The sequence below is a fragment of the Podarcis cretensis genome, assembly GCF_951804945.1.
Source record: "Podarcis cretensis genome assembly, chromosome: 11".
In the NCBI taxonomy this organism is placed as follows: domain Eukaryota; kingdom Metazoa; phylum Chordata; class Lepidosauria; order Squamata; family Lacertidae; genus Podarcis; species Podarcis cretensis.
Window position 1 is genome coordinate 30,672,551 of NC_137180.1, and position 18,025 is coordinate 30,690,575.

Genomic DNA, 18,025 nt, shown 5'->3' on the forward strand with positions numbered 1-18,025 from the left:
TTTAAAACAATAATTTCGCTTCTTTGTAATGCAGGTTGCCCTGCAGCCATTGCAAGACAGCTGCCCCCATCACTACCTAGCATGAAACGCTATGAGGTTTCTAAGCTGGGCTCGGCTGTTTGGAGGAGCTCTAACCGGTAAGCCCCCTTCACCTCTGACCATTTCTTGCTTCCACAGCCTAGGAAAGCAATGCATTCCTCTTCTGACGGCCGTAAACCGCCGCTCTCGCTGCAAAGGCAGCTTTCATTGCACGCGAAAGGGAAGGCGACTGCCTTGCACGCAGCCGAGCGCGCCGCTCTGCCTCTGTTACACCTACTGTATAAGGGGAGAAGCGCCGCGCCTGCGCGCTGGGGTTGTTTTTCACAAAGCTCCTTAAAGCGAGCAGGCAGCGGCCAGGCGCTTGTCTTTGTAAGGAGACCACAGAGCCGGAGAGCAGCTGTGCGCGGCGTCTCGCCTTGCCTACTTTTTAAGCAACCCCGATGAAGTGCTCGTAGGGAACACGCTGATCCTGCCCGCAGCCTTTTTCGCAGGGCAGAGGAGCTGATCAGTGTGTCAGGCGGAGATCGCATTTTTATATGAGATCTTGACTTTTTTCTCTCTTCCCCCTCCTTTTTTCTTACAGTATATTTTTATAGACTTTTGTTATATTGAAAAACAAAAAACTCAACATGGTGCTGGGGAAGGTGAAGAGTTTGACAATAAGCTTTGACTGTCTTAATGACAGCAACGTCCCCGTCTATTCTAGCGGGGATACAGTCTCAGGAAGGGTGAATTTAGAAGTGACTGGGGAAATTAGAGTCAAATCGCTTAAAATCCATGCAAGAGGACATGCAAAAGTACGCTGGACTGAATCTAGAAATGCTGGATCCAACACTGCCTACACACAGAATTACACTGAAGAAGTAGAATATTTTAACCATAAAGATATCTTAATTGGACACGAAAGAGGTAAGTCTGCATTTTTAACTGATTACTCTAAAATGACGGGTTGTTTGGGGGGGTTTCTATCGGAAGGCAAATTTATTTTGATCACTGCAGTCTGATCCCTAGCACGCTTACTCAGAAGTAAACCCCACTGAATGCAATGGAACTTGCTCTCCTGTAAGTGTTTAGGAGCACCGCGTCAGATGCATAGCTATTTAAAGCCATAGAATGTGTAAGGAAGCAAATAGGGTGACCCCCCCCCCAAGATCTCGGTGCATCTATAAAGTGGCTCCAGATAAAGACTTTTCTCCAACTCCAGCCTGCACTTTAAGAGATCCTATCCACTTCATAATTAAAAAGAAATTTAATGTGGGGTGGGGGATTTTGCATCAACCTACCGAAACCTAAATGATCCCCAACAATTGTTTTGCTAATGCCACCAGTTCGGGGTTTCGAGCTGGCAAGTGATGTCGCCTTCAGGATGGAGAATTGTTAGCAAGAGAAAGGGTTCCCTGCGGTTTATTTTGACACTTGCTTTCAGCACCCCACGTGTAGGTCCACGTTCCCTTTCCCTTAAGCTCGGAAAAGTTGGGAAATCCGCCTTGTTCTTTTATAACGCTTCTGCCAACGAGCCATATGTAAAAGCTATGTTAGGGGTGGGTGGAGAACCCTCATGTAGGCGAATCCATTATTGAATTAGGGCATCATTTCGAAGTTGGGGACTTCTGCAGTCCATCCCATGGGCTGTGTCATCCCGAAGAATTCTACAATTTGAGAGCCACATTAATTTGGAAAACGAGGATCAACCTCGTCGAGGGATTAATTGGTCTTCGCATTGTTAATCTATTGTTCCAAATGGCATCAGTGTGCAAGTATAGGAGACTCTAAGGTTGTTTTTCTGAAGTTTCCACCCTTTGTTAGAAGCGGTTCAATCCTGTTTGGGACCAGTACTGAAGAGAAGGGAGGGGGTGCTCCTTCTCCTCTCAGCAGATTGGTTCTACGCGTCAGGTGGTGGCGATGACTTAATTCCTAGCACAAGAAAATGTTAAAACTGGTTATGTAATTTTTCCTTGCGCTTTCTCTTATATGTATAAATATATATACACACACATATATGCAGTAGATTTGCTGCGGACACGAGAATTTTGTAGAAGGCTCAGATCGAGTGTCGTGCTTTTGTTTTTTAATGCACTAGGAAGTTGCACAGTATATATTGCATTGCACGCAAAGGATGGGCGGGTGAAACGTATTAATCAGGGAAGTGGAAGAATTTTATGCAGTCTTAAAACTGCATACCCTTTAATTCAGCTGGTGTGCAAAAGTGCATAGCCTACCCCCGGCACTGTGAATCTTAAAATGCTGCTGCTCAGTAACAGATATGCAAAAGGCGCAAAAGCATCCAAGCCACGCATGCACAAATAACCAATGCAGCTCTTTAAGATGGGCTGCAAGTGAAATAAGAGACTCTTTTCAGTGCCTTTTTCCAGAAAGCAGAACTGAGCTTGCACCTGTTAATGCCGTAGCTGCGTCCTAGGACCCCAACCACCCGTGAGTGTGTGTGCTTGTGTGTCTTTATAATGGCAGAAACCTAAGCTTTCGAGTATCTGAACCTAGCGGGAGGACCTTGGCTGAGCACGTTCATCCTTCTCCCCCGTGCCGCCAAAGGCAGCGAGTGGCCTGCTTGGCTGGTGAGCCCCGCGCCCTCTGCCCTCTCCCCTCTCGCGCCAGCACCAAGGCAAGCTGGCCGAGGGAGTTTCAATGACTTAGCCGCGGAAGGCAGAAACCCTGCTCAGCCTAGCGTGCTCGCGGAAGGAAGCCCCGCCCAGCACCCGCACCGTCATTGGCCCGCCGGGGTTTGTTAGCCTGTTGCTAAGGTAATGCCTGGTCTTGATTGGGAGGCGGGTGAGCCCGAGAGGGCGGGGGGAGGGAGGAGCGGCGAGAGGAGGCGGGGCTCTCGTTTCCGGATCTCGCCAGTGTCTTGCAAGGCGGGCGGCTGCGCGGACGGGCTTTCGGGTGCCTTGTCTTCTCGGTCGCGGATTGTCTTCCGCTACGGGCTCCCCTTTGTCCCGCCGCAGCTGCTTTGTGTGCGGCCCTGGAGCGCTTGACTTAGGTGGCCGGCACGTGTGGAAGTGCATACACGCGCCCTGCACTGCAAGGGCCTTTGCTCGCTCGCACCTGCTGCTGTTGCACCTCGCGAGACGGGCCCCGGGCTTCTCCAGTGCATTTTGTGTGTTGGTGAAAGTTGCATACTGAAGCCTTTTCTCTACCCCCCCCCCGCAGTTAAGTTCAGACCCATTAAAACAATGGGGGGGGGCCGCCCCCGGATTCTTTAGCGGGATCTTTCCTAGTCCCTCGGGTGCATAAAAGGGCGCATCGGATTGCGGGCCGACCTATCTGCAAGGCTCCTTGTTGCCACGTCTTAGCCGCGGATGCTCGGAAATGGGGGGGGGGGGTCTTGAACATGTGGATTCCATCAGCGTCGGGATGTGGATGTGCGCGCCGTCACGTACAACCAAAGTCCACTCTTTTCCACAAATTAGCATTGGCGAGGTCAAACCCAGTGAACATGGCCGAATATTTCGTGTGTGTGTGTGTAACAAGTTATGACATCAACAGCAAGCCTTGCTCAAATGCCATGCCAGTTGGGGTTGGGCCTCTAAATGCAGCCATTGGAAGCCTGCGGGAATTGGCAATCAATCTCTACACCCTACATGCGTATATCTGCTGGAGAAATATAATGTTGGCTGGGTGCGGCCTTAAACCGCGCAGAACCGGGATTCCCCCCAAGAAACGCAATAACATAAAGATGCCCCTTACAGGGGAGCTAGATCGTTGGTCCACTTAGCTCGGTATCGCAGGCACTGGCGGGCAGCAGCCTTCCCCAGCGACTGAACGTGTGCAACCGTGTCTATGCAAAGCACGTGTTCTGCCAGTTCTACCCTGAATGTGCAGGTGCCCGGGTTAGCACCCGTGTCACCCAGAATGGCTGCGGACCTAAAATGGGAGATGGATTCCTTATTCTAAAGATAATCATCCCCCCCCCCCCAAATTACAGAACTTCCCCCTACAGGACAAGGCAAGCAGCTTTCCTTTATTTCAGGCAAAGGTATATTTGCAAGGGGGGTGCGCGTGCCTTGGATCCCCACGTCCCGCTTAACTGCAGCCTTTGCGTTTAGCAGACCTAAAAGTTCCCTGGATGCAGTTTTGCAGAAGCGAACCCCGTTTTCTGCCCCCCCATCTTTTGCATTTTGCTTTAATTGCGGCGAGGCGGCCGCTGCCTTTTGTCACGTTCCACCGGTTAGCCGGAAAGGGCATTGCTGAGGCACGCCATGCCATGCCAAGCATTGGGGACCGGAAGCCGAAGAAGGGAAAGAAGCGGCTGTTCTTCTCTCCCTCCCTTTCCCCCCTCCCCCTTCCATGACGCCTACAACGAAGCAAGTTCGGTTGAGGGGTGCGGAGCCGCTGAGCAAATAGGCTGGCTCGGGAAGCGCAATGTATACTGTATGCATATGAGCGGCTGGCTGGCTGGGACTCTGCTCGCACCGGTTTAGGCCGGTCCTCTCCTGCTTGAGTCTAGTCTGTGATTGACAGCTCAGCACTTGTTTACCACAGCTCGGCTGCTGCTGCTCTTCTTGCTGAGGCTGAAGGGAAACTGCTGAGCTGGCAGAAAGGGGGGAGGAAAGAAGGAAAAGGGGGAAGATTCTAAAAACAAAAACCCCAGTGGGAAAAAATTAACAGATATATATATTTAAAAACCACGTACACTAACACGAATCACACGAAAGCTTTTCTTTCAGGAAAAACAGACAATTATAATGACCCACCGTTTCTACATTATGAAGACGCCAGGGAGTTTTAACCTGCATTTAGATTTAGTACGTTTTGCCTGTACGTAATGGCATTCTTAGTTCCTTTACGGTTCTCTCTGTATAATAATCTTTTGAGCCTGGAGGGTGTGGGCAGAGAAGCAAGCTGTCCTTTGTCATGCAATGACTTTTGTGCCCCCCCCCCATGAATTTCAAGGGCACCAGTCAGAAGGCATGGCTAACTGATTTGCACCTTTAGATTCGGTGCTTGATCACCCTTTGCATATATTACCACAAAGCTTAACAATATAGTCTTAACCCGAATTTCCCTCTCCACGTCTTGAGAGATATGCAGCCCTTTTTCTAGTTTTGTGGGAATTTCAATCGAGCCTTCCTTGATATTTAAGGTATCCAGGAATTCGAAGGGCAAGGAAGGTCACCTTTAAAACGAACATTGCCTTCTCCTGCCTCTGTACTTCATCTCCTCAGCTAGATTCAGTCCAAAAACAGCTTTTGAGATATTTCCAATTGTGTGGTACTGTATTGTCAATGTCAATTTCTAACACTTTCAAGGTGTCCTTAAAAGGGCGAAGAAAGTTTTATGTTTGAATGGGTTTCAGTAAAAACCCGTATTCTTAAAATGCCTTATTTGGAAATAATTATAATGACTTTGACCAGACGATAAGCTAAATACAGTACTTGGTATTAAATCAGTATTATTATTTTTAATATTGCTGTTAAGCATTAATCAGTAAGCAATAAAAAATGTAGCAGGCACATTGGTGCATAGTAGATTAAATACAACCTTAACCTGCAAGGAGGTTGCAGCCTGAATTCAGACACAGGGGAAGATAACATAAGAAAAGTTAGCAGGGATGAATATTGCTGAAATAAAAGTAGCTGCTGAATTTAAATATATTCAAAGAATTGTTATTAATATAACAATTTGAAACTAAAATTCATATTGGGAATTAATCACAGACCACTTACTATAATAGAAAGCTATTCAGGTCAATGGAACAACAAAACTGAGGGTGATGTTTTCAGTTTTGCCCCTCCCCACTAATAATGCTTACACTGATTCCTCTCTGTGCAAATCCTGTATTATATATTAAGATATGTGTACAATATTTACAGGTGGAATAGCATATTGGGTTTTTCCCTCCTAGATGATGACAATTCTGAAGAAGGCCTCCACATCATTCATTCAGGACGGCACGAATATGCATTCAGCTTTGAGCTTCCACAGACGTAAGTATATGTGCTACTTGGGTTGTGTCAGAGACTGGCAAAGAGCATACTGGCAACAAATCAATAGTCCTAAAACTCATAGGTTGAGATGGGGCAGAGGGAAGAAAAAACCCTTTTCAATGGTCATGGAGATTGCACTAGAAAATGCTGCAAGGGCATTGTCCTGATCAACTATTAAGAGACTGCTTTAATTCATAATAGGAAAATAATGGGGAAAAACTGGATCAACTATTGCCCTTTGGTCAGTAATCCCCTTTTAAATCCTGTTCCCCACCCAAGATACTCTATTTGCTCAGCTCATGACCTAGTTGGTTTGCTACAAATGGGATAAACGATTGATCACTGGTCCTTTTAGAGCTGCTGGCATGACTTCCACATCAAATTAAGGGTGTACAGAACTGTATAGCTTGTTGTTTCAGTTGAACATGTTGAAACATAACAGCCAGGAAGACATAAATCAGAACAAAGCAGGATAAAATATGAGTGTTGAGGAAATGTTCAATGAAGGCAGTGGCTCGGCGTTTGTAAGATAGTGATTATATAAAGAAAGCCAGAATTAGAGGAATAGAAGAAGAGGAGATATAGGTCAAAGGAAGGTAATGACAAAGGAATTAGTAGCATTAAAGTGTTTTAAAAATAGGAAATTAGGAGGAAGGTCTGAAAATACATTGTAAGATTATGAGTTCAAATACTATAAGAGAGGGGGAGTGATATATATGCACATCAGTGGCTTAAACATTATGAGATTATAGATAGATATACATAGAAAGTGACTGGAGGAAACAACGAAGGATGGAAGGCTGAGAGGAGATTTTCATAAAGGAAATTGGAATAATAACCATGTTTGTAAGCCTTGCAGCAAAACGATGCAGTCACTGCTTTCGTGTTGCATATTGAAAGCTCACGCAGAGCCTTCTTTTGAGTGCCTGCAGTTTTCTAGCCTATGTGGCATTTGCAGGTGCTCAGCATCCCATGGGGTTCCTTTCCAAAGATGCAATATGACAAAATTTAGTTACTCCAGTCAGAAGGCTACTTTTAAAAAGTATGTTTTTGGAGTATAATTAATGTACAAGGCAACCAGTATGTTAATTGATGAAACTTATGAGGGAAAAGGATCTATAGAAAATTCTCAAGACAGAACTACTTATGCAGGGCAACCTGTAGAAATGTACCCTGCAAACTTAGATGAGAAAAGGTTAGCTGACCTCTAGGTTACAGAACTGGCATGAGAATGATGAGACACCAAAGCCATCAACTCAACCTCTAATAGTTGTGATTCTTTTTTAATAAGCCTGTTTCTTAGTAGCATAGATAAGTGTATATTAGCTGAAAATAATGTATAATGTTATCATTTTAATTCTGCTATTCTAGGTGCATTCTTAATACCAAGAAATTTAATGATGTCATTCTGGCTCTAACAGATTTCCTGTATGCCTCCATTAAAGTTTCAGAGTATACAGATGGATGCTGTTTTTCCCCTGGAAGTTCTGAAAAACAGCTTTTCAAATACAAGCATAAAGTGGTTAAATAAAATAATTTCGTATCTTCTCATGCCTGAGAACATACCTGTAACTATTAAGGAACAGTCAAGCACTACAGGAATTGAAGGAGCATCTCCTACATTCATTGACTCTGACCTTGAAAACATATATGAACTGAAATACTTACTGGTTAGGGTCTTTCTGGAAGTCAACTATTTCAAAGCAGTTTGTTGGCCTCATTTAGCTACTCCCTAGATTTAAAAAGTGATTCCTTGTGAGAATAAAGAAACATCACCTGGTCCCAAATGAGGTTAAGGTGGAACACTTGGATTTAAATTCGTTGTGCTCCAATTCAACTGGAGTAAGTTGTGTTTATCCAAGTACTTCAGCTTAACTGGGTTGTGGGTTGGATTAATGTTTCCTTGTAGCATTCTACAGTGCAATTTCGGTACAGATATGGTTGTATTCTGTATATCTGCTCAGCAATTAATCTTAACTACAGAGATATTTCTCCCAAACTAATTGAACATCAAAATCCTACAAATTATCCTTAATTACATACTATGATGCATTAACAGTACAGTACAACTTATTATTACCCACTGTATACTTAAGCTAGACAACAACAGAAATAAAGACTCATTCAGCTTTGACCTTTGTGTCCTGAACAGACCACTTGCTACCTCATTTGAAGGCAGACATGGCAGTGTGCGCTATTGGGTGAAAGCAGAATTGCACAGGCCTTGGCTTCTACCAGTAAAATTAAAGAAGGAATTTACAGTCTTTGAACATATAGATATCAACACTCCTTCATTACTGGTAAGAATTGACAGAATTACTCATTCTTTGTTTTTGGCATAAAAAACAGCAACACATGGTCCATGAAATATCAAAACGTGTAACAATAATTGTTAAGTACAGTGAAATACTTTAAAGTATAAGTCTATAATGACCCAGTAAGTGGTAACATTGTTATAATAATTTAATCAAGTATTTTTAAGCTGCCTGTTTTTAAAGTAATGTATTTTAACTGTTCTAATAAAAATTAACTGCTATATGGAACAGTTGTATTTCTGCAAGAAACTTCAGCTTGAGAATGTTGCAGCTTGATCAAGCAATGTAAAAAAAACCAAACCAATTGTACTGCCGTGCATTATTCATTATTCTACTACTGATAATTTACCTATCAAATGGGGAGAAATGATCATACTTCTGTATGTTATCATAAAATCTTATTTTGATAAATGTTTTGACATTTTAATAAGATTATTTCAATCTGACCTGAACTATTTTATTATCTCCTGGATTTTAATTAAATATGTGAAAATGGAACACGTAAAGAAAAGTCCATTGAAACAGGGTTCTTTTTGCTTATGGCTGAAAAGTCATTTTATCTGGGAGGACATAGGACTGTATCTAAAACCCACCAAAATCAACATGAATATTTCTATAGATTTTTGTGGGTTTGGACAAGGAATTGTTTTCATATGGGGTGGGGAAACAAGAATGTAATTACCTTTGTGTACCTTCCTGTCAAGAAATGAATGTTGGTGTCCAAAATAAAGGGTGATGTGAGACATCACTTCATGCAATAAATGTTCAGAAGGCAACACTATTAAATGTTTTGAGAATTTCAGACTTAAGGCACGCATACCTGGAAGTAATTCATACTGAAATTGGGAAAGCTTTTGGAATTCGGGTATATGGCTTCACTCAATTTGGGCTTATTACAATAGGTTAAAAAAAACGATCATTCTAAACACATATACTTAGAATGTCTATCTGGCTTATATTCTAAGATCATGAACCAGAATTTACTTATTTGAAAGTAAGCTTCATTTCATACAGTAAGTTGATTTCTAGATACTTGGTAAGCATTACAACCATTTAGCATGCCTGCATGCATGTTTGAGTGGAAGGAAGTCTTAATTAACGGAGTTAAGTGAAGCTTATTTCCAGGTGTGCATAAAATCTGGCTTTAAGTTTGTTTAGACTTTGAGCCTTAGCATATGTGTTGATGGATACTTAAAATACTTGGGGCACATACCCATAACATAAATGCATAGAGTGCCTCTGGGCATATTAAGATGTCAAGGGGCTGGGGGAATCTTACCATCACTGAACTTTGCAGTGTACTCAGGCACCCTGTCTTCAAAGTTTATATATATATAAAGGTGAGGTAGGGGAGAACGAAACAGTGCACAAGACCTGGTGCTTACCTCTGGGCCTAAACCTGAGGTTTAAGAACAAGAATTTGAGAGCATAATTACATTGTGGATCTGGCTTTAAGATGCAGTCTGTTGCATTTTTTTTCATATTTATATTGCACTCTGAAGTATATTTACTTGGCAGCAAATCTCATTTAAACCAGTGTCCAAATAAGCATGGTTACGATCATTCCTATTATATTCGTCAGGATTAATTTAGAAACCTATGAAGCTGCCGTATACCAAAGCAGTACATTAGTCCAAGGATTGTCTATACTAGGGGTGGGGAACCTCCAGGTGTTGTTGAACTCCAGCCCCATCAGTCCCAGCCAGCATGACCCAACAGTCAGGGATGATGGGTGTTGTAGTCGAACATTATCTGAAGGGCCACTCACTGGTCTATAGACTGCAGCTCCCCAACCAAGGTTTCAGACAGACTTTTCCCCCCAGTCCTACTTGAATATATCAGGCATTAAGCCTTTTAATGTATATTACATACTCTACCATTAAGCTTACCTAGTACACTTAGTCTTAAGTGCAAGTATACTGATTTAAGGAGTGAGAAAATTGATAGGTGTTTTTTCTTTTTTGTATTTTACTATGAACCCATTTCCAACAATGTTGGAAGCAGATTTAATGGAAGCTCACCTACTTTACCCACACAGTTAGTTTTCTCATGTAATGGGTAAGGGAGACAAGGAATCACGTTCTGTGACATTTGGACACTTCCAGACATTAGCTTTCTTCTACCGTTGTAATGGTAACGGGCACATTGACATGATAGCCAGACAGGTGTGAATTCTGCCCAAAACTCTGTTGATCATTGCTCGTCCAGATGCACTAGCAAAATCAGCATGGGAGGGAACAGCAACCTTTGTGCAAAAACTGCAACTATATGTTCAAACCCTCATGATAACAGATAGGGTACTCTCTTTAATAGGGTACTCTCTGTTTCATATCTGGGTTTGTAGTTACCTTTGCTGAAAAGCTGCTGTCTGGAAGCAACCCTGCGAATATACAGAGCTGTGTTACTTCCACTGAGCTAAAAATGTAAATGTTTAATATTTTTATTCTCTTTTGCTTTCAGTCACCCCAAGCAGGCACAAAAGAAAAGACTCTCTGTTGCTGGTTTTGTACCTCAGGCCCAATATCCTTAAGTGCCAAAATCGAAAGGAAGGGCTATACCCCAGGTATGTAACATGAGTTCTTTTTCAAATGGGAGGATGTGGCTTTCTGAGTGGGCTTCCTGGATTCAGCAAAACAGAATGTCCTACCAACTGATGCATACATTAGTTTTGCATCTTTACTGTCTAGGGGCATAATTCAGATCATTTGCAACCAGTTTGTTTTTCCATTTATTTGAATGGGATGGAGGTTGTACATGCTCCCATAATCTTGTTGGGGTTGATCCTAGAACTCTTCCCATTGAACTGTTGTATGTTCTTAGCATTGCTAGACTAAGCAAGAATAGTATTACCAGCTGCAATGTTTGAATTTTAAGTTGAGTTGTCTTCCTTTCATCTAATGTATCTGTTCTCTGTTTCATTGAAGGTGAATCAATTCAGATCTTCGCAGAGATTGAGAACTGTTCCTCCCGGATGGTGGTGCCAAAAGCTGCCATTTATCAAACACAGGCATTCTATGCGAAAGGGAAAATGAAGGAAGTAAAGCAGCTTGTTGCCAACTTGCGTGGGGAATCCCTGTCATCGGGGAAGACAGAAACCTGGAATGGCAAGCAGTTAAAAATTCCACCCGTCTCTCCCTCTATCCTTGATTGCAGTATAATCCGCGTGGAATATTCTCTAATGGTAGGAACTTAATGTAACCTTTAGATATTCAATGCTCTTAATACAAATATTCATCGTGGATGTATAGTTTCAACTTCGCATAAATTTGTGTTGCTTATCCTCTAGGTATACGTGGATATTCCAGGTGCAATGGACTTATTTCTTAATTTACCACTTGTCATTGGTACTATCCCTTTACACCCGTTTGGCAGCAGAACTTCAAGTGTGAGCAGCCAGTGTAGCATGAACATGAATTGGCTTGGTCTGACACTGCCTGAAAGACCCGAAGGTAATTTGACCACATAGATTCTATATTGTTCGTTGGTGTATTCTTACATGAGCACTTTATTCTCTTAGTATCTTACTAATACAAACTTTGATAATCCTGTTGCACGCTGGTGGAATTATCTGCTAGGAATCACCATGGTATCATTCTGACAGCAGGAAACTCAGGCCTGCTCTCCCCTGGAAAAAAATTTTTAGGGCTGAGCTACCATAACGTCTGTTGAATTGTACTATTTTAGAAGAGGCTTACAATCAACAGATATGAAAGATATCAACACACTTTCTTTTTTTTTTTGGCCTTCTTGACCTGTAGTCTCCAAGGCTTCTTGTAGATAAAACCTTAATTCCTTGAATTATGTTATCACTTCTTGGTATTTCTCACCTAACATTCAAGAGGTGACAGTGTCTCGCTAGCTTCCTCCTCTGACATTGCACAAAAACAGTTTGAGCATGCATGTAGTTTCCTGTGCATGATGGTAAACCTGCTTTAGCATCCAGCCATAAGTTTACCAAAACTGTCCAATAAAATTAGAGCAAACAGACCAGCTGTTGAGCCTTTCTTATATCTACCTTGTGCAAATCACAATAACTAAAGTTTAATATATTTGTCATGTTATATATCTTGACATGCATAAGAACATTGTTCGAACTGCGTGTACTTTTGCCTTCAGCACCTCCTAGCTATGCAGAAGTGGTCACAGAAGAGCAGAGACAGTCCAGCCTAGCACCTGTAGCTGCTTGCGATGACTTTGAAAGAGCACTTCAAGGACCATTATTCGCCTATATCCAGGAGTTCCGATTTCTGCCTCCTCCACTCTATTCTGAGGTAAGGTTACAAGTACATAGCGAAGTCTGCATTCCATTTTAAAATAAGACTATGTTTTGCATGTGCTATTCTTCCTAGAATATCCCCCAAGACCATGCAATCCATACTTCATCCTAGGTGGCCTTACTCTGCCTGCTTGGACTAGGCAGTTACTAGGCAGTAGTCATTGGCTCATGCAGACTATTTCAGCTTACCCGATTCCTTCTGGTTCTTCTATATTAGATTAATATATTATTGGCAAACGTCTGCTGCAGTGCATCTTTTATATAGCAATAACTGGCTGATCACTTAAATTTGGAAATACATCTTTCACTAGAAACAGGCAAAGTAATTCATTACAGTTTATAGTCCCAATGGTTAATTAGCTTGGGCTGCAACTTACAGGTAAACATGCTCAAAACTAGGGGTCGGCATTTTTTTATTATTATCCGTGGGCTGGTCCACTGTCCCTCAGACCTTGTGGCGGGCAAGAGAAGTGGCACCGGGGGAGGAGCTGGAAGAAGAGGCGAGGGAGCAAGTAGTCCTCCTCCCCAATCCCAGCTGCTGTGCATAACCTTCCCAGAGGCTGCTGCTGCTGCTGCTGCTTCTCGTGGGTAGGAAGAACGAGCTTGTCTGCTCCATTCTCTGGCCCACAGGAGCACCAGGGCGGCGGCGGAGGGAAGATGAGCAGCATGAAAGGGCTGGCTCCAGAGAGGGGCTGCTTAAAATGTCGCTCAGCCCAGCCCCCTTCCTCGTCCACGCAGGGCGGGAGGAGGGAAGAGGTGCCACCACAGCGTGTGTGAGAGAGGGGGGGATAGAATGGTGCGGGGGGGGGGAATGGCGCAGCCCAAACAAACACAATCCCCACACCGATCCACAGACAGTCTGCAGGCTGGATCCTGAAGACAGTTGGGCCTGATCCAGCCAGCGGACCTTGGTTTACCAACCCCTGCTCAAGACTCAGCTGTTTTGATTTTAATTAGTAGGGCTCTGTCATAATAATAGAAAAGTAATGCTTGTTTAAGGACTTGACCATTATGTAGCAACATATGATGATGTGTACGGTTTTTTAAAAAACTAGTTCAGTTTCCAACTCTGCCCAGTTCATTGTTTGTTACAACTTGCTCATCCAGTATAAATATATGTGAACCAATGTGTTACATACAAAAACAGATACATGAAATGTACCTACACTTCAGCTGATTCATTCCTCTTTTTAAAATCAATAAAATTATGTGGCTTTAAACGCAAGATACCAAGTTGATTTTGTAATTAACTGCTTTAAATGTTTTCCTCAACTGAAGGATGACTGTGCTATTCAGCACTGGCACTGTGTTCAGTGTGGAAAGTGTGGATAGGATTGCAACATTAGCAGTCACGTCAATTTTAGCTGTGTGTGGCTGTAACTGAGCACAGAGTGGTGTGCATCTGTTTTAGTTATGGTGGACTCCCATATAGCATTCTGTGGCTTGAAGTTCTCTGGATTGGCACATTCAATGATTGCCAGTAAGAAGGCTCCTGATAAAATAAGGCACTTGAGTTGACAACTTGTTTTCTCATTCCTCTTCTGAACAGCCTTCCAGGCTATTTCATACATTGTAAATGAGGAAGATGCATTAACTGAAAACAACATAGTGCCCTCTAAAAATGGATGCCAAACCAAAATAAATGTGCAAAATAGCATGGAAATTCTAAATGTTTTCAAATAAAATTAACATTTTTAGCATTTTTCATGATTAAGGCTCCTTTGTTCTAGAAAGGTGGTGTTGCTGTTTTTGTTTTGAAAAGCAACAGCAAAGCATTAACTTTTTTTCTCTCCTTTGCTCAGATTGATCCAAACCCAGATCAGCCCTCAGATGACAGGCCATCCTGCCCCTCTCGCTGAAGGAATGCCTCATAAGAAGAGTTGACTTGGGTCTGAGATGTATTTTCGCCGTGTTGCGGATAAAGGTGTCCTACGGAGACAACACATTAAAAGGAAGTTCTTGCATAAAAGAAAAGGTGAAATACTGAAACAACCTGCGATTATGCTTTTGAAGCCTACAGCAAACATCATAGGACTGCTCATCATGCTTGAAGATCTGAGCTTTTCCTCCCTGTTGTATACTGGCACATACTAAGAGCAGCCTTAATAGCCTACACTCATGTGTCAAAACACTCACCGTGTTGCAAGAGGGACGACATCCTCTTTTGATTTGAAAATTTGCACATGCTCAATGCTTATGTTGTGCGGTTCGGTGTCACTACAGCTTTTTCTCATTTATGTTAGACTGTTGTTACCCCCTTCTTAACTTGTTTGTGGTCCGCACAACAAGGAGCAAAAGAAAGCTTTGAAAACTTTACGATGACAAATGCACTGACTTTTTTTATTTAGAAAAACAAACAATATAGTCTGGACTTTTCCTGCATATGCACATGCTCAGAATTGTCCTAATAAGACTGATCCACGTATCACTTCTTCAGCTTGGATCCTGCTGTGGATTTATTATAAACATCAATGCCTTCAAGCCAATCCTTGCTGTATGTTTTGCAGCCTACTGTAGTAGATAAGCAACAGATATGCGGGGGGGAAATAACCGAAGAAAACCAATAGGAGTCTTCGTCAAGATTGTATACCTTCTTGATTCCTTTTAAGAATTTGTTGCCTTTCTACTATTACCGCAAAGAAGAATTTTGTTACAGACTGCCTAAAAATCACTTAATCTCAGGTGAACTCATCACTTGCCAAAATGTTGAAATGCTATTTGTGTTTTATGTTGCACTGTTGAAATTTTTTTTTCCTTCCTGTTTTCGTTACTTTTTTGTTTGGTTTGGAAAAGGGACATACACAAAGGAGCTCATCCTCATTTCTTATTATCTTTCCAAAACATGAGACATGATGAAGAAGGGCTTGGTCAAGTTACGGTGGTTTTTTTTAAGATGAGCCACATAAGTTAGCACCCAACATTTGTCAGCCAAGAGTTACTGGAGAAAAGTTGTGTAGAATTCATATCGTGCTTCACATAGGAGTTTCTCGACCAGTGAGATGGGATGGGGAAAATGAATTTATTTTTATACGTAGTTATCCCATGACCACAAACTTGTGTAAAATATTTGTACTGAACTTTTAGTTGGGATGAGAGGGAGTCTTTTCTCAAATGAACAGTGTATTTTAAAGGATAGAAAGGGGATCCTTTTGGAAAAGATTTCCCAAGGACTGCCACTCTCTCCAAGAGTGAAGAATTATACTAGTAAAATTAGTAACTAGAATTGCTTTGACTGCATAATTCAGAGTGATGTTCAGCACAGATTACAAAGAATAAACTGGTGGATGATGGGTGTGAGAGGCTCTTGACACAAATGCTAGTATTTCAGCATTAAAGATATACTTTGACACACAACTGTCCTCTTCAGGAACAAACTCACGACTGATTATTATTATTTTTACCAAATGCAGCCTTCCTGATGTTCAGATTTACAGTAGTGTGGCTCCTGCATTAAGGCTCCATGCTTTATAACCATTGTTGAAGCTTCATAGCATAACAAACAGGACAGGCTTTTCCATAAGTGGCCTTTCAGAAACATGGACAACAATTCATGTTTGAACAATAACAGGGTGAAAAAAAAAACCCCAGTATAAAATGAGTCACGTTTTAAGTGATTCACTTAAAAGAGTTTGGCCTTCAGCAAGCAAACTTCATATACTGGGTAATAAGGAAACTGAGTGATGGAACTTTTTTTAACAATCGTGCTAAGCAATTTTGTGAATGTCCCTCTTCTACACACAATTTTGAGAATATTTTTGATGGGATAGTGACATAAAAGGGCATTTGGTGGTTTTCTTCCTTTTTCCTTTGCTGTTTCAACCAACTAGGGAACAATTGCTGTTATGCATAGCATTACATTTATCACAGTATGATGGAAATTTCCATATGAAGCAGGATTGACCAATATTGTAGTAATTGGCATTGCATCACATTAATTTTCTGAACAGGTTTAAAGTTGTGAACACTATTAAATAAAAATTGTTTTTACAAAAAAAAAAATCCTACACATGTGGCATTACTATTATTTTGATTTCATAAGATATTGGTCAATTTCTGGACATTGTAAAATATGAGGTTCTGAGCTGTAGTCCAGTCTTCAAAATCTCCCCAATTTTTTTAAAAAAAATTGGGGGGGGGGAATAAAATCCAAAATGTTAGAAAAACAAGTGCAATATTTAATGTTTGCTTTATAGAGTATATTCAATGGCTGTTTGTATTATATATTTTTTTCTTTTTCTTTTCTTTTTCTTTTTGTTTGGTGCTGAATATGTCCTTGTAGACTCTTGTTTCAAGACAACAATATGTGGAAAAGAACTTAATTTTTCCTATTGCTCTTCCTTGTGGATAATAAACCTTTTTTTAAAAAAAACACAAGACACCAGCAGCTTTTAATTTAGCGATTTTATATGGAGAAACAAAAAGCAGTTGTTTGTCATACTTGCATGTGTTCGATGAAGACCACTGCAGGTGCAGCAATTGCATGCACAATGTTCACCGTAGGGTATTCGAGAACCCTGTGTCCATTCATTCATCCAAGTGAATAGGCATCACACCAGACTGTGATTGTGAATGGTAGGTGTGTGCACAACCTCAGTTAAGCCATCTTGGAACAGGAATGAATTGTTGGTGTGGAGAGATGGGCTAGACTGTAGAAGGCATGTACAGGCCATTTCCCATAATGGTCTGATACTATGTTTATGTACACAGACTGGGAGGAGTCTTCCTTGTGCCCTATAACAAACTCTCCGTGTGTGGTAATTGCACCCATGCTGTAGGGGGTGGAGAGGGCTGCTAAGTCAAATGGAGCAACTTCCTCCCTCACTGAAGATCGTAGCAAAACTATTTATTGAAGTAAAGGATAACTCGGTAGAGTATGAGACTTTTAATCTCAGGTTCATGGGTTTGAGCCCCATGTTGGCCAAAAAAGATTCCTGCATTGCAGGGGCTTGGACTAAATGACCCTTGTGGTCCCTTCCAGCTCTGATTCTGTGATTCTAAGTTTAAGCAACCATTGCTCATGATTTCTTCAACTTTCAGGTTTCTTTTAAAAATTAAAAAGATCTCACAAGAAAATTTGGCATATGTTTCTAACATGGTTGCAAGGGGACAGCACAAATTCCCATACTTATTTTATAAACGTGACAGTTGCCAAACTAGTGATCTCTGTGGGGCATATAAAATTAATTTGCAGAGTAATGAGCATCTTTTAAAATACTAGGAGAATGAAATTGTCTAATAACTAGCAGAAAGTTACACTTACACACCCACCAACCCACCCGATCACTCTCTGCTGCTTCTCCTGTCTCCATTGTTGCTCCCTGATGCAGGCCTACCTGGGACAACAAAAGCCAACTTTATATTTTGGAATTCTTAGGTCATAGCTTCCAAGTATCCCTAATTTCCAAGGACAGTCCCGGAATTACAGAAGCCCTCCTGGTTTCTGATTTGATCCT

General features: G+C 41.8%; 1 protein-coding gene across 3 annotated transcripts; it reads left to right on the forward strand.

Annotated features, from left to right (window-relative positions):
• Nucleotides 1–43: 43 nt before the first annotated feature.
• Nucleotides 44–16,706, forward strand: ARRDC3 (arrestin domain containing 3). Of its 3 annotated transcripts, none has more exons than XM_079995713.1 (8): nt 44–137; nt 5,900–5,981; nt 8,134–8,281; nt 10,757–10,859; nt 11,221–11,477; nt 11,583–11,745; nt 12,413–12,567; nt 14,375–16,706. In XM_079995713.1, the coding sequence occupies exons 1-8, from the start codon at nt 92–94 to the stop codon at nt 14,429–14,431; spliced, it is 1,011 nt and encodes a 336-aa protein (XP_079851839.1). In that variant the 5' UTR covers nt 44–91; the 3' UTR covers nt 14,432–16,706. The 3 variants fall into 3 exon arrangements, 2 of the variants coding, with proteins under 2 accessions (XP_079851839.1, XP_079851838.1); XR_013843547.1 differs by lacking the exon at nt 44–137 and adding an exon at nt 392–948 and having other exon boundaries at nt 12,378–12,567; XM_079995712.1 differs by lacking the exon at nt 44–137 and adding an exon at nt 393–948.
• The last annotated feature ends 1,319 nt before the right edge of the window (nt 16,707–18,025 follow it).

Excerpts from the sequence above, each read along its gene's own strand:
- ARRDC3 (XM_079995712.1), top strand. The coding sequence starts at position 669 with ATGGTGCTGGGGAAGGTGAAGAGTTTGACAATAAGCTTTGACTGTCTT. Across the intron at positions 5,982-8,133 it reads AGCTTTGAGCTTCCACAGAC|ACCACTTGCTACCTCATTTG; the intron begins GTAAGTATATGT and ends TGTCCTGAACAG. Across the intron at positions 10,860-11,220 it reads AAGGAAGGGCTATACCCCAG|GTGAATCAATTCAGATCTTC; the intron begins GTATGTAACATG and ends GTTTCATTGAAG.